The sequence below is a fragment of the Armigeres subalbatus genome, chromosome 3 (assembly GCF_024139115.2).
Source record: "Armigeres subalbatus isolate Guangzhou_Male chromosome 3, GZ_Asu_2, whole genome shotgun sequence".
Classification (NCBI taxonomy): domain Eukaryota; kingdom Metazoa; phylum Arthropoda; class Insecta; order Diptera; family Culicidae; genus Armigeres; species Armigeres subalbatus.
In genome coordinates, this window is record NC_085141.1 from 234,841,617 (window position 1) to 234,857,060 (window position 15,444).

At 37.0% G+C, this 15,444-nt stretch overlaps 1 protein-coding gene across 11 annotated transcripts in view; it reads left to right on the forward strand.

Moving 5' to 3' along the window:
- The window catches only part of LOC134220941 (muscleblind-like protein 1), a 413,633-nt gene that overhangs the window by 326,062 nt on the left and 72,127 nt on the right, over positions 1–15,444 (forward strand). For all 11 annotated transcript variants that reach the window (XR_009982128.1, XR_009982129.1, XM_062700086.1 and 8 more), the window contains one exon: positions 7,013–7,198. Coding sequence is in view for 9 of the 11 variants with exons in the window: in XM_062700086.1 (XP_062556070.1) it covers positions 7,013–7,198 (186 nt within the window). In the remaining 2 variants the exon portion in view is untranslated. The remainder of the gene's footprint in view (positions 1–7,012; positions 7,199–15,444) is intronic.

The window sequence follows — 15,444 nt, forward strand, 5'->3', positions numbered from 1 at the left end:
TGCTGCTCGTGACTGAGCGTAAAATTTAAAACGGAAAACCACCAAAATAGCGGTTGCTTAATAAAATAACGCAACAAACAAGTCACGCTTCCCTCACTCCACCGCCATTATCTAGGGATCAAACGCTTCACTACACAGGAGGGGGAATATTCTCCCCCGTACACCAAGTTTATGGAGCCTAAAAAGCTTGCAGCCAAAACAACACCAATCAATCAAAACAAAACATCTTGACACGACTCCATGGGATGGAGTCGGCTTGGTAAAGTCCACCACCAGGGAGGGCATGCTGCTAAAAGCTCCGGTAGAAAATGCCACCACCAATGCTGCTGTTCAATCCGTTGCTGCTTTTGGAGTAAACTTTCGATCGGAAAATAAAATGGAATGCTTTGCGTGACTTTCTCCCAAGATTGGTACATTTCTTGTACTTAGTGTCAGTGTGCGTGTGTGTTTGTTCATAGAAGCCTCGTACGCGTGCGTAAGATAATGAGCTACCCTTGTGATCCTGAAATCCCTACCGTCCCTTTAAGATTCCATAGTTGTTGTCGTTGCGTTTGCTTTACGTTTCGTGGGTTTTGCGCCCATACCGTTTGTGCTTTAGTTAATTGCATTAGACAGATAAGCGTGAATTCAATTATTGTTGAAGAGTAGATTATTGAGATGCTTTCCATTCTATTTTTTTAGTTCAAACAGTAAAATACAACAATGATTACCAAGGTTAAAAAATACAATGATTTAACTCAATACTTTTATTTGTCTACCTGTTTTATTCTTCTTTTAAAAATATTTTCTAAATTTACATTCACAATTACAGAACTTACCAGAATAAAAAAAAACATTCGTACTATAGCAATGAATTATTGGAATTCAGTCATTTTTATTGATTATTACTTATTCATCCTATTTAGGCTTATTAAAAAATATAAATATTCATAGGCGGCGTCAGAGCAATGACATAATAAATAAACATTGAAATCTTCCAGTAATATTCAAATTCTATAAATCTTTTCACTGGCACCGTTTCTTACATGTGTAGGAAAAATATTGAAAATTTACCAGCGCGTAAAACTTGATGTGCAGAAATTTACGATTTTGGCGATTAAATGGTGCCCTTTCTAACAAGTTTTCTTACAACTTGCATGGAATATTGACGTTTCACGTCAAATATTGTATAGGAGAGTACCCCCGGTTGTGGGCCTAGTTGCGACTTCCGCTCATAACTTTTTCTTCTAGTCAATATTATGCAGTGATGTGAACATTAATGCAAGCTAAAAGATCTTAGATAACTTTTCTCCGGTTGTGAGCCACCTTTGAAAGTCGCTAGAAAGGGAAAAATATGAAGTAAAATGCTCTTGAATTGATGAAAAAAGAACGTTCATTTGTTTTAGAAGCCTACAGTGTCATAAAATCCAAAAACAATGGCTTACAATCGCAATATAAAAAAAATCAAGCGCACTTCAAATGCACGGGACGACCGTTACAATGGGTGGAGTTTGCTGCGGCCTACATTTAGGTTCATTGAGGCACACATCCGGGACACTTTTATTTTGTTCAGCGAGTTTACACAACACAAACATTTCACTGGAATTTGATATCACACTACAAAGTACGCTTAATGTACTAAGAGATAAAGTATAATACTAACTTCTTCCCAATGTTTTGCTTCGATTAATCGCACTTGAAAAATGATGAAATTTGGATTTGATTATTTGTACTACCAAACTACAAGTATGACAATACTCAGATTCTGTCAAATGTCAAAAATTTTGCAGGATGGCCTACAAACGCCTACCGTGTGGAATTACGCTGATAAAGGCATTCAACATCAGGATAGGTTCCGGTAGCTTTGACCCAATTTTTTTTAACTGATAAGAGTTGGTAATCTGATTTTGTTTTTGCAAAATGTCAATTACGTCGTGCTCTATCAGTTCTTCTGAGTTTTAGAGATCGCCAAAATCCACGTAAGTAATTTTTGCTTGGTGGAATATAAAGCGAATAGCCTGCATAATGGAATAAAATAAATATTGACAAAATGGCGACCGCAACTATTTTTTGGGAATGCTTTAAAAAATCTTTAAATTTCAAAATTTTACCACGTCACAGGATTATTCCATTAGTAAATATATCCTTTTAAATTCAAAAACGAAGAATTAAATTCAAAAATCGAATCATTTATAGCAATATGAAAACCACTTTCCTTAGTAAACGTAACCAGTACTGAACTGAAATTTTCATCTTTTTTCATCACGCGTTATTTACATTTAGTTCTTTCTCACTCTCATAGAAAACAAAAACAATGAAAAGAATTTCGCCAAATTTTCATGAATTTCTGTTTCATGAAAGACATTACAGTCTTGTGAAAAAAATTGTCTTTGCTTCAATCATGTTAATATTGTGTTGGACACGACAATCAGGAACAATATAATCATGTTATTGACTAGTCATCGTTGCTTGCTCAAATATATCAAAATGATTTGGGAGAAATTTCCATTCCAAAACAATAAAAACATTCCTATCATGCGTGCGTGTGAAGATATCAGCTTCCACACTTATACTCTTTCCTCCCTCTTTTTACGAAAGTTTGCTCCCGAAACTTGGATTCCGTGAGGAGTGACCTTAATTTGAAAGCATCAAAGTTAGCTTGATATAAACAACAACGGAGAGCCACCAAAATATCAATCAAAGCAATCGTGGTACTTCGCCAACAGTCAAAAAAAAGAATTCACACTGGATTCCTTTTTGGTGTCGTTGAGGGATACCCTCGGAAATCTGTATGGTGATACCCTTCGTAATCCATGGAGGATTTTCTTCAGAATTTCGCGTTGATTTTCTTCGGAATTCATCCAGAGTCGTTCGAAGATTTGTTTTGAAATTATTCGCAGATTTCTCAACAAACATTTGTATTCGGCGAAGCGCTTATAAAGCCAGAAATAGTCTTCTTTAGCTGAAAAATTAGCTTATTCAGCTAAAATTGTTTGTTGGGATGCTTCGGAATCCCGATTTGTTTCAGAATACTTCGACAATTTGCTTCGGGATATTTTGAATATTTAATACGAAGTCTCTCGACGTTTTGTCTCACATTCCCTCAATGATTTACTTCGGAATCCCGACGATCGGAATCCTTCTGACGATTTGCTTCAAAAACCCTCGACGAATTACGTCGGAATCATTCGACGATTCGCTTTAGAATACATCGACGGTTTGCTTCGGAATTCCTCGAAGATTTACTTCCGAATCATTCGACGATTTGCTTTGAAATCCTTCGAAGATTTTTTTCGGAATTCCTTAAAAAAATCTTTAGAATCTCTCAACGATTTGCTTCAACATCTCTGAAGGATTCCCTTTGGAGGATACTTTACGGAATCCTTAGAGGATTAATTCGGAGTCACTCGATGATTTGCTTCTGAAACCCTTGACAGATTGGTTCGGAATCCATCGACGATTTGCTTCTACATCCCTGGAACATTGCCTACGAAATCCCTGAAAAAATCACGTTGGAATTCCCACGTTGGTTTTTCGACGAAATCTCTGGAAAATTCCCGTTGGAACTTCTGGAACTTTCCCGGAGCTCCTAGAATATTCCCGTCGGAATTTCTGGACGATTCCATTCGGAATCTCCGGAAGATTCTCATTAGAATCCATGAAATATTTCCGTCCGATTTTCTGAAACATTCCCGTCCGAATCCCTGGAAGTTCATGGAATATTCCCGTCAGTAATCCTGGAGGATGGAAGATAACTAGAAGATTCTCATTGAAACCCCTGGAACATTCACGTTGGAAACCCTGGAAGAATTCCATCGTCATCCCGGGAGGATTTTAAATCCCTGGAACATTCCTGTTGGAATCCCTGATGGATTGCCTTCAGAATCTCTGATGGTTCCCTTCGGTATTCTTGGAGGATTCCCGTCGAAATCTCTGGAAGAATGTTGCATAATTATTTTTTTCATTTGAGATAGATAGAATATTTATAGAAATATGCAGATATATTCACTGCCTCTCGGTGGGAGCCTGACGGCGATCAATCACATATTGTCCTGTGAACGTGCAGGACAACGCCGATCGCTGCTACACTTAGATGCAATAGCCATAATCCATCAATTTGAGTCGTTGTAGCAGTCATCGGCAGGTAAACAAACACTATTTGGTACTGTGGGCTACAACAGAAAACACGTGCTTGAGAAAAGAGAATATGGATGAGTCTGATTGATCCGCAATTGCCTTAGGTGGTTGGATCGGATTTATCACATTACACCACTAAGGTAACTTAATGAGATGGTAAAATGTTCGAAAATTTTTGAAAAGAAGTTCAAAATAGAGAAAATAGATGAAGGGGCTATAGCCCTTCCTAGGCATCGAAGCTAGTTACTCCAATGGTAAAAAGTAAAGATGAAAAAAAGGCGTAATAAATGAGAAGTGAGAAGTAAGAAATGAGATGTGAGAAATAAATAGTTCTCACTTCTCACTATAAAAAGTAGAAGTTATTAATAACTAGTAAGGAATGAGAAGTGAGAAATGGGAAAGGAGATGTCTCACATCTCATTTGGTACTTCTCACTTCCCACTTCACATTACTCATTTCTCATAATAAGAAAAGAAATGAAAGTGACAAGTAAGAAATGAGAAAGGACAAGTGAGATGTGGCGTTACATTTCTCACTTCGCACTTCCTGCCTGTAACAAAAAGAAGAAAATAACGGAAGTAGTAAGGAGCGAGAAGTCTAACTTCTCATTTATCACTCTTCATTTCTCACTTAAAATTTCTCATTTAGCACTTCTCACTTTGCACAGTGAGAAGTGAGTATTGAGGTATGAGAAGTGAAAAGACAGACATCTCACTTCTCACTTGATATTTTTGACTTCTAGTATTGCTCTAGTATTGCTCGGTCGTATAACCTGTGGGCCAAAAATTGGAATTTTCTTCCAAATGTAGTTCAACATTTTCAGCGATGAGGACTTTTCTGCCAAAAGACTATTTCGATCTAACGAATTTTTCGATTAAGTGAACTAGTGCCTAACGAATTTTTCTGCCAAATGACCTGTTCAGCCAAACGATTTTTTCCATCAAATGGCCTTTTCTGCCAAATGACAAATTTTGTCGAACAGCATTATCGGCCAAACGACCTGTACGGCCGATCGTCTTTATAGCAAAATTACCTGTTCGGCCGAACGATTTTTTGCCAAATGACCATTTCGATGAAACGTCATTTTCGGTCAAATTACCTGTTCGGCCGATCGACCAATTCGGACAGATGACCAATACGGCCGAACGACTTTTCCGACCGTATATCTCTTTCGGCCAAATTACATTTTCGGCCTGATAATCGTTTCAGCTGAAAGTAGATGATGTATATTAGAAAAATTGCATATTAAAAAGCATAGAGCCAGTACCTTCAAATGGTTCACTTTTAAGATCCACGTATGTATGAAAATTCTTCATGCACATGTACGTTAAGTTTATCGATAACACTAATCATCTTGGTTTAAAAGACCAATGACATCTCGAAACAAGGGAACCTGATCTATCTTGCAATGAATGCTAGCTTTTGCTTTTTTGCTTAGTGATAATTTCCTATCGATTTATGCTGTTTTAATCAGTGCGGTGAAATCTCAATGTCAATTGAGCTTTTTGACCCGAATATAAACTTAGCTTACGTAGATCTCGATTGAAAACAGAGATATAATTTGAGTAGTCCCTGTCAATAACATTGATAGCATCAAACGCTTTCATTCCATTGGTTTTTAGTACATATCATGTCAATTCGAAAACTTGCCATAAAACAAATGTTTGGAGCGATATTCACCACCATTAGTATTATTGATACATTTTACTTCTGAAATACGAAATATGTTTTTCCTGCAATTTTTCCATTTTGCCAACCAGCAGTCATTCGAATGACCTGCAACTCAATTAACAGAGTAGAAGCTCTCAATAGTGTCAATTGACAAGAGGCACTACTCAACTGAGAAGACATGGGAAATGGCAGAGACAAAGAATGGCTGACTTGATTTACTTTTCAGCGATCAAACGAATGAAACAAAATTGATCAACATTGGTTTTAATTCCATAATCTCTTTTTATTTTCATTCATCAAATGGAATTCCACTAAACAAATAAACGTGATAGATAATTCCTAATTAGGTCCTTGAAATGCAATCACATATCATAAAGCGCACGAATTTCGAAGCTGTACGACCTTCACTAATACGTGCAATGAAAAAAATAATACAAAAAACACGCTATTATTTCTAGCTGTATATCGAAGCGGTTGAAAGTTTAGAAATCAATCACCCTAAACTACCCCCAGAACTGCAATCCATTTTGCGCCACACTCATTCTACGGTAGTTTTCCCTCGCCCTGTTCAGTTCTCATGACTGCATTTTCCGCGAATTCTTCAGTTCAGTTCGGTTTTGTGCTGCACAAATTTCCCTTCTTTTCATTTAGTTCGTCATTGTGTGCCCCATCCAAAGCTTTTCCTTTCTGTACTGGCCTGTATTCGTTCCCTCCCCGTCCATCAAACAATGATCGTTTGAAAAGTCCCCTTCAGTGCTCCCCTTCTACTCCGCGGGAGTCCCCTTGCGAAAGCCGCGCCTCGAACAAAGCGCAGACACAACGAGCGGGAGCTTTCAAGCGATTTCTGTTTGAACATTTATTTTTCACAAAGCCCCGCGAACGATTGTCGAGCTTAATTGCATTTTTATGTTAATGTTAAACCGCAATATCCCGCCCGGCCAGCACGGGTGGGGCTTGCAACCTAGCCTAGCCGGAAACACCCTTTCCAGCAGCAGAAGCAGCGGCACCACCCATCGGCATGCACTGCCTGCACGCGCCGAGTCGGAACTGGGTCGTTCATCTTCTGGCAGCCAACAGTCAGTGCTTGCCGTGCGGAAGTAGCGCGCCTCAAGAGCAATAACAAAAGCAACAAAAAAAAAAGAAAAAAAAACCCCGACCACTCGAACCACACTGCGTATAATAATCGTGCACTTTTCCGTTCTTCTTTTCCTCTCAACCGACACAGGCAACCAATCCCTACCTGGCCAGTATGCCGACCAGCACGTACAGCCCGTACTTCCCGCCCGGTCACCTGATGCCGGCCCTGCTGGGGCCCGCGGACCCCTCGGGGGTGTCCCAGGTGGGGCCCGTCGTGCAACAGACGCTAGTACCGGCCACACAGCAGAAGATTCCCCGCTCCGATAGGCTCGAGGTAAGCTCTTCCCAGTCCCACGCGGGAAAACCCCCTCCCCCAGCTCCAACTAGATTGTCTGTATAGGACCGCTATACATATATATATATATTTATGTATTTAGTTTTCTGTCTTGCTATTTCTTACCCTTAAAAATGTATGATAAACGAAAAACATGCTATCGTTTACACTTTTACTATTTATACATTTATAAATATCGATAGAACGCTTTATCTGTAAAGAAATGAGACATGTTTTGTGATGTCTATACTTATGCGCACCTCACTGTTTTTAATTATACTTTAATTTTATAATTTTATTGTTTCCTAATCTACTATAAACAAACTAGTTTGTATGTAAATGTACATTATGTTTCGACTGAATTGTTAAGATTTACCAAGGCTGCTATTTCTATCTTCTACATATACTGTAATGTACATTGAACGGTTACTTCTACCTACTTTAATATCTCGCTGTGTATAGATTTAACTATTTCTTACAAACAAAAACAATAACCGATACTTAATGTTATGAAAGCAAAGCGCGGAGGAGTTTTCAAAGGCTGGAAAATACCAATGATTCTATTCTTTTTGTATTAAATTGAACAAAAACTTGTTCTATTAGTCCTTTCTCATTATTGATTTCTGTTGTGTCTTAAACGATAAAATTGTGGGAAGACAGTTTTTTATTTATTTCAATTTTGGAACAAAAAAAAATCTCAATTCAATGTTTACAATCATCAATCGCACATACATATATTTTATTCTGGGCCTGTTGTGGGTAGTCGTGCTAGGAGCCTTGTGCAATCCTTTGCCAGATTATATCTTTTATACTACGAGTTTGGTAGAAATGGAATAAAAAACACACAACACAACAAGAAACCAAACCTGTGGGTGAACGACACAAATTGTATCATTTCTATTATATTTCAAATAGTAAAGTGCTATACAACGAATGATGTTCTTGAAACCATGAACCATAATCTAAACTTGTTGACAAATTTCATGAATCATGGTCATCATTTATGGAGTCTGAAGAATCTTACCGATAATATCTCATCTTAAGTTAAAAATTCTATTCTGAACCCGTTTTATGTTTAAAGAAGTTCTAATAAGGAATCTATTTAAAGCAAGATTTTTTTAAATCTTCTGGGTAATTTTTGGTGAAACCGTTGCACGATGTTCTCAAAAATACCTGCATTTATGTTCATTATAAAGTTATTGGCGAATATATGGAGGATCCGTGTTAAATTCTTCAGAAAGTTGGACCCGTTGCTTATTGTGCTTGAAATCATTTTTATGGTCCTCTCAAACTTTGTCAATTCTAAAAATAGGGAGTGTGGCAATGATCAATGTACAATTGAGCATGAGCATGAGCATGACGACCGTGCAATTCGTAGTTGCTACTCCGTGATCGACCATGGGAAGGAATTGATGATGCAGTCACTCGCCCACTTGCAAGCCGAGAAACAGCTCTGTACTCGCCACGAGTTCCTGCGGAATTTTATTGGAATCTGGGGGTTAGGTTTTATGGCAGAGGTTCGTCTTGGTTAACGGGTTGCCAATGTGATAGTAATGAAAGGGTGGATGCCGATACGAGCTTTTTTTGCTCATTTCGAATTCTAACAGTTACCTGCTAGAACTAATCAAGTTAAGCTGTAGGTATAGGGATAGCAGATGGAAACGGTATGAAAGCCCATTTTCAGTTCTATCGATTGCTAGAACATGAGAAATATATGAAAAGATATAAAGTAGGATGAACGGGCCTGGGATTGAACCCACGACCTCCCGCGTATGAGGCAGAAGCGGTAGCCATATGACCACCATGCCCGTTTATGTGGCAATGATCAATGTACAATTATGAAAAAACAGAGGCTATTATATTGAATTCGGGCACCATCTTGGATGTTTTGCATCAAGCTATTTCATTTTAATGTTCACAATTTTGACTTTAAAAGTTCATAGACGCATATATTGTGCTTTGAGTAAAAATCTCAGGTGCGTGTTTTTCTCAATCCAAAATTATTTACAGACCCCATTCGATTTTGGCAATTGAATATTGCCAAAATCGAATGGTTTTTGTTTTCTCATGATACTTCAACATTTCTTCACTTTTTGTGACGCTAGACACACTATGAGCCTTTTTAGCGAATTTTGAAATCTAAACGTTTACACTAATTTTTTTCACGCGGGTTTTTTTTTAATTTTTTTTTCGTCGGTTTCGGGGTCTAATCAATTTCTTTTACGAAAATTTCGTTATTTAGGCGTTTATCTTAAAAAAATATATTTACGCGATTTTTTTTTTATTTTCGCCTCGGTTTATGGATCTAACAATTTTTTTACGAGTATTACGCAATTTACGTGGTTTTTAAGCAATACCAAAAAAATAAAAAAAAATAAAACAAATAATGGTGTTGCCAAAATCGAATGGGGTCTGTACCTACATTTTACCAACGAACATTTTGTTTAAGGAATATGTACACTCGAGTAGTTTCGATTATTCTAAATTTATTTTCCCCAAAATGCTATCAATGGAAAAGACGAGAATAGTTTCCCTTGCTTATTTGTATTGGCATGAAAAACAAACAGGAAGCATCTAGGAAGCAAGATCTTTTCCATAGTTGAAATATTTATTCACTGGGAGATTAAACAGACATTTGTGTCCCGTTTGGCATAAAGCTGTTTTTCATAAAGTCGTTTGGCATAATGTTCCTTTGGCATAATAATCATTTGGCATAATTGTTATTATATCTGTGTAGATATTATTAAAGCATTCAGCTTCGTTGCTTCTACCAAAAGGGTTTATACATGATAATTGTACGACACGCAAAACAAGGATAGAGAAGGTTACTGTAAAAACGGAAACATTTAAAACATTGACAGACCTACCAAACCTACAGATCATCTTTGAATTAAGAAAATTATTGAGCTCCTTTAGCGATATGTCTTCACCAAATAAGGAATGACCTTACCGTCAACCGAGCAAATGCATTCTTCGGGAGAAGATGTCATATCTCCCCTTGCCTTATACTGAGCAAATGACTGAATTGAAAGCAGCATTCATGTCTTCTCTTGCATTCTGCAGGGCAAATGTGTTCTTTGAAAGAAGGGATCAGATTTTTCCCTACCTTAAACCGAGCAAATACCTGAATTGAAGGAAGGAGTCATATTCTCACTTGCCATTTTACGGGAAAATGCATTCTTTGAAAGAAGGGATCGTATTTCCCTTGCCTTAATCCGAGCAAATACCTTAATAGAAAGAAAGAGTCATATACTCTCTTGTCTTCTACACAGTATAAAAATGTTACAGGTTATATGATGTTACAAAAAGGCTCCGTTTTATTCGACTTATTTTTCCATAACTTTTTAGAATTACAGATTGTCGTTACTATGGAGCTTGTATTCAATATTGCGTACAAGAAAAAGTTGGATGTAAAATTAAAGGCTATTGAACACAAAAATATGAGTTCAAATATTTCCACAGCGTCAAATTTTCAGATTTTTTAACTGTGAACCGGGCAACTGCGTCCATCGAAAGAAGGAATCATATACCCCCTTGTCTTAAACCGAGCAAATGCCTGAATTGATTGAAGGAACCATATCTGCCTTTTGCTTTCTGCCGAAAAAATGCATTCCTTGAAAGAAAGAATCATATCTTCCCTCGGCCCCAAACAAAAAAAATGCATCAATTGAAAGAAGGAATCTATGTGATTAGCTTCAATTCTAGTTTTAAAAAATGACTTTTATAAAGTAAAAAGGAGTCACATCTTTCTTTGCCATCTGCTGGGAAAATGCATCCTTTGAAGACAAAATCGCACTTAGCCTTAGTGTGTTTGAAAAGTATACTTCTATCTCCTGAAGAATTTAATTCACTGGATTCATTATATTTTCATGCAAAAAATGGTTTGTAACGTGTCAAAGGCGATCTTGTTTCATACCCAGAGGCAAAAGATGTTAAGTGGAAAAACCAAACATAAAAATCAGTGACTATTTATAAAGAATTGATGAAAAGCGATCGATGGCCGCGATGTTTCGGTTGATAATCGATTGAGAGATTGGCGAGAAATAAAACGAATATTTGCCAGATTGTCTGGACGTTTCGGTCGATTCATTGGCCTTCGACCATAATCTTCCTGCCGCTTCCTTACTCTAAGACAGCCATTACTACATTTATAAAGAATTGAACAAATTTTGCATTAGTTCAGAAATTGTTGATTACAACACTATTATGGCAAATGACCATTATGCCAAACGACCATTATGTCAAACAACATTATACCAAACGGCTTTATGCCAAACGACTTTATGCCAAATGACCTTCCACCGAACCCGACAATGACTGAAAATGTCTTTCAAAATCGGTAGTTGCGAACCTTGCGAAAAAAAAAGTTTTTTAACAATAAATACAAGATGGCGACTGAATTCAATATGACCGCCTTGAAAAGTGAGACAAGAGGTGTGTGGCCGGTCCGAAAATCGTCGTCAACGCCGTTTGTCATAATTTTGCTCGGAGACGGCGGCGTGAAACGTCGTGGGGATTTTTTATTTGCATTCGTTTCTAAAAGATTTTTCCGGAATATTTTCAAGACAATGACCAGAAAATCTATCTATTGAACCTTTTCCAGTTATCTCAAAATATGTTTTATTAGATTTTTTTCAGATGTTCCACTGGAAATAATATGAAGTTTCAATGAGAAATTCTTTGAAAATTGTTTGGAATTTTCAAATGGAAACTTTTGTAATTTCTAAGGAAGGATCTTCAGAATTTCCGCGGGAAATTGATCCATTGATCGATTGTAATTTTTAATAAGTGTCTTAGGAATTTATAAAAAAAAATCTACAAAAATTCCACAGAAAATTTTTCAGCGTTTCCGCGGAACATTAATAGGAGTTTTCCAGGATTTTTTTTTGTCGAAGGTTTCACCGGAAATTCTTTGGAATTTTCACAGGATTTTTAAATTTTTTTTCGTCGAATTAGGATTTTTTCACAGAGAACTGTTTTTTTTCGAAATGTCGAAGGAATTTCTTTGACTTTCTTCAGTTTCATTGTATTGTCTATGGGAGATTCGAAAATTCCATGGGAAATTGTTAAAAATGGGAAAGAGTTATTGAGCCGAAATTCATTCGGCAGAAAGCTATTTGTCCGAATATCACGTGAATCCAATAGTCATTGACCTAATTCCACTTGCCTTATCGAACTTTAGCCAAAGTGAACATACAGATGAATTGGAAACTTAGCCGAAAAGGACATACGTGTCGTTTGACTGAACTTATCATATTGATGAATAAGTTGTTTGGCTGAATTGAATATTTGGACAAAAAAGCCATTCAGCAGAAAAGGTCATTTGACCAAACGGGTATACATTTTTTGGCCAACTGACACTTCTGCTAGATAATCATTTTGGCCAAACGGCATTTTCGACCGAAATTCGATCGATTCGACCAAACAACTTATTCGTCTAAATAACCAGTACAACCGAACAACACTTTCGGTCGTATGTCCATTTCGACTAGAAGACATTTCTGCCAAATGGCCCTTTCTGGCAAACGACCATTTCTACCAAACGGCATATTCGGCTAAATGACCTATTCAGCCATACTACTTCCCCGGGCTAATTCCCGGTTCAGTTATGTCCATTTCGGCCAAATTTCGGTGTTAGCCAAGTGACATATTCGGCTGCCATTTGGCAGAGAAAATGTCATTTAGCCAAACGGGTCGACATTTTTTGGCCAAAAGACCCATTCGGCCTAATTTCCCCTTCTGTAAAATATTATTAATTATTAGACCAAATTTAATTAGAATTTTATTAGGGTGAGATGGATTAGGATTAGTTTCTTATTGTTTAGTTATTTATTTTCAAAATGTTAAATCTTATAATGCGGGGATGTTAACTGCTTTATCAAATCGAATTGGAGATGTTGCTTTATTGTTAGCAATTGCTTGAATACTAAATTATGGGAGTTGAAATTATATTTTTTATTTAAGTATAATAAAAAATAATTATTATTCGTCATAATCATGTTATTCGTCATAATCATGTTATTCGAAATGGCATGAGCAAATAAATCATATAAATAAGTCATACATGCCATAAGCAAAAAAAGCATATACAACGGTGATCAAAAAATCAATACGGTATAGCAGAATTTGGCTAAAGAAAGAGTAAAACAACTCTGCCTATCGAATGTCACTTTGTGCCCGTCGTGGTAGAGTATGAAAAGATGGAATTAGTACCACCATATGAAGGAATTGGAATTCCAATCGGCACTTTTCCTGAATTTGTTCATAGTGTCTTTATATTGTAAGGCGAGATTGATTTTAAACCTGAAATGAGGATTTCTATCGAAGGCCGCATCAAATTTAGTTTAATAATAGAGTGGGTGTACCAATCGTCGCCATACATAAGAAAAACTGTTTTTTAAATAAGTAAAAGGCATGCGGGTCAACTTTATATATCAAGCGAAAGATTTTACTTCCTGCTACTTAGAACAGCTGTGAAAACCACAATAAAATTTGTTATAATCCTCAATATTTATGAATCCATAATAAGAACGCATGCATCAGTTGCGGCACTTTTCTTAATTTTGGTTCCTTATTTGGCAAATCTCATTATTTTCTAGTGGGATTAACCAAATTGGGACCACTAGTGCGACAACTGGTGCAAAGGACGGCAAAAATTAAGCAAAATCAGTTTTTACAATTATGCTATCGATATAAACATGGTTTGCGATAATTTGATTGGCCATTTGGCATATAAAGCACTATAGTGTGACAACTAGTGCTATAGCCATGACTGATATATCTAGCCTAGTTCAATATAATTTAATGTTAATTAATATCGCGAGATCCAAAGGTTTGCAAGGATTCCTTGGCGCAAGGGGTAATTATTTTGTTTCGGTGATTTGTGTCTCCCTGAGCAACAATTGATAATCGAATTTAACAACAAAATGTATTAAATACGATTGAATATTTCCTCTTTATGGTTAAGTTTGAAACAACGTGGCAGGGTCGATTGGCTGAAAGCCATTTAGCCAAATGCTATTTGGTCAAATTTAACATTGGGCCGAAGCGGTTATTAGGCTGACAACAGTTTAGCCGAAAATGTCATTTGGCCGAAAAGGACATACGGCCAAAAATGTTGGTACGTCATTTGGTTTAAAACGCCTTTTTTGCCGAAATGGTCGTTTGGCAGAAAGGCCTAAATGATATTTCCGACCAAATTACCCTTTCTGCCAATCGACCATTTCGGCAAAAAGACGTTTCAGGCCAAATGACCTATTTGTTCAAATGACTTTGGCGGCCAAACGAGCTGTTCGGCAAAACGACATTTTTGACCAAATGATTTTCGGTCAGTTGTTTTTCAACGTCAACGTTAGCCCAAACAACTTCCGGCCTAGTGTTGTCCAACTTGGTTCGTTAGACAGTTCTATGCATGGTCAAATGATATACCAACTTGTCTATTTCCCTAGAGGCGGAGTCAATGTTCGATCAAACATGTTTGACAAAAGTAGACTCGACCACAGTAAACTAGACAAATTGGTAAAACATTGGACCTTGTGTGAGCTGTTTGATGAGCAATGAATAAACATAGCCCTCCTTAGCCGTTCAATTTTCGGATTGGAAATTGTCTCGACTTCCCTGGGCATAAAAGTATCACCTTGTTAGCCTCATGAAATACAAATGCAAAAATGGTAACTTGGCTTAGAAACCTCGTAGTTATTAACTGTGGAAGTGCTTAAGGAACACTAAGCTGCGGTGCGGCTCTGTCCCAGTGTGGGGAATGCCAATCCCAAGAAGAAGAAGAAAAATAAACATAGCGCCAACTTGTCTAATTTCATGAAGACAGAGTCGACGCTTGTCAAACATGTCTTACCGTGTGTATGCCGGGTGAAGCCATTCACAGGCAAGTGACGCTTGCCTTGCTTACAATCCTTCAAATTTTATTTAATTCAATCAGTATGGAAACTCTTCAGATTTGAAAACTTGATATGTAACTTATGATTTAAAAAACAGGTGTAGCAATACTTTTGTACCTTATTGAAAAAAATCGGGCCTTTGAAAATTTAGTAGGAGCTTGCGATAAGCAATTTATTTTATTTATTTTTAATTCACTCACATCTTTAATTCTCTTTTATCAAAAAAATCATTTGAAATGCCTTTGAAAACTCTTCCGGCTTCTGTGCATTTGTACTTACTTCACTGTATATAACTATTAGACTAAGCAATTATAGAAATTTTAATACGAATAGTAATTGGTCGGTTCATAA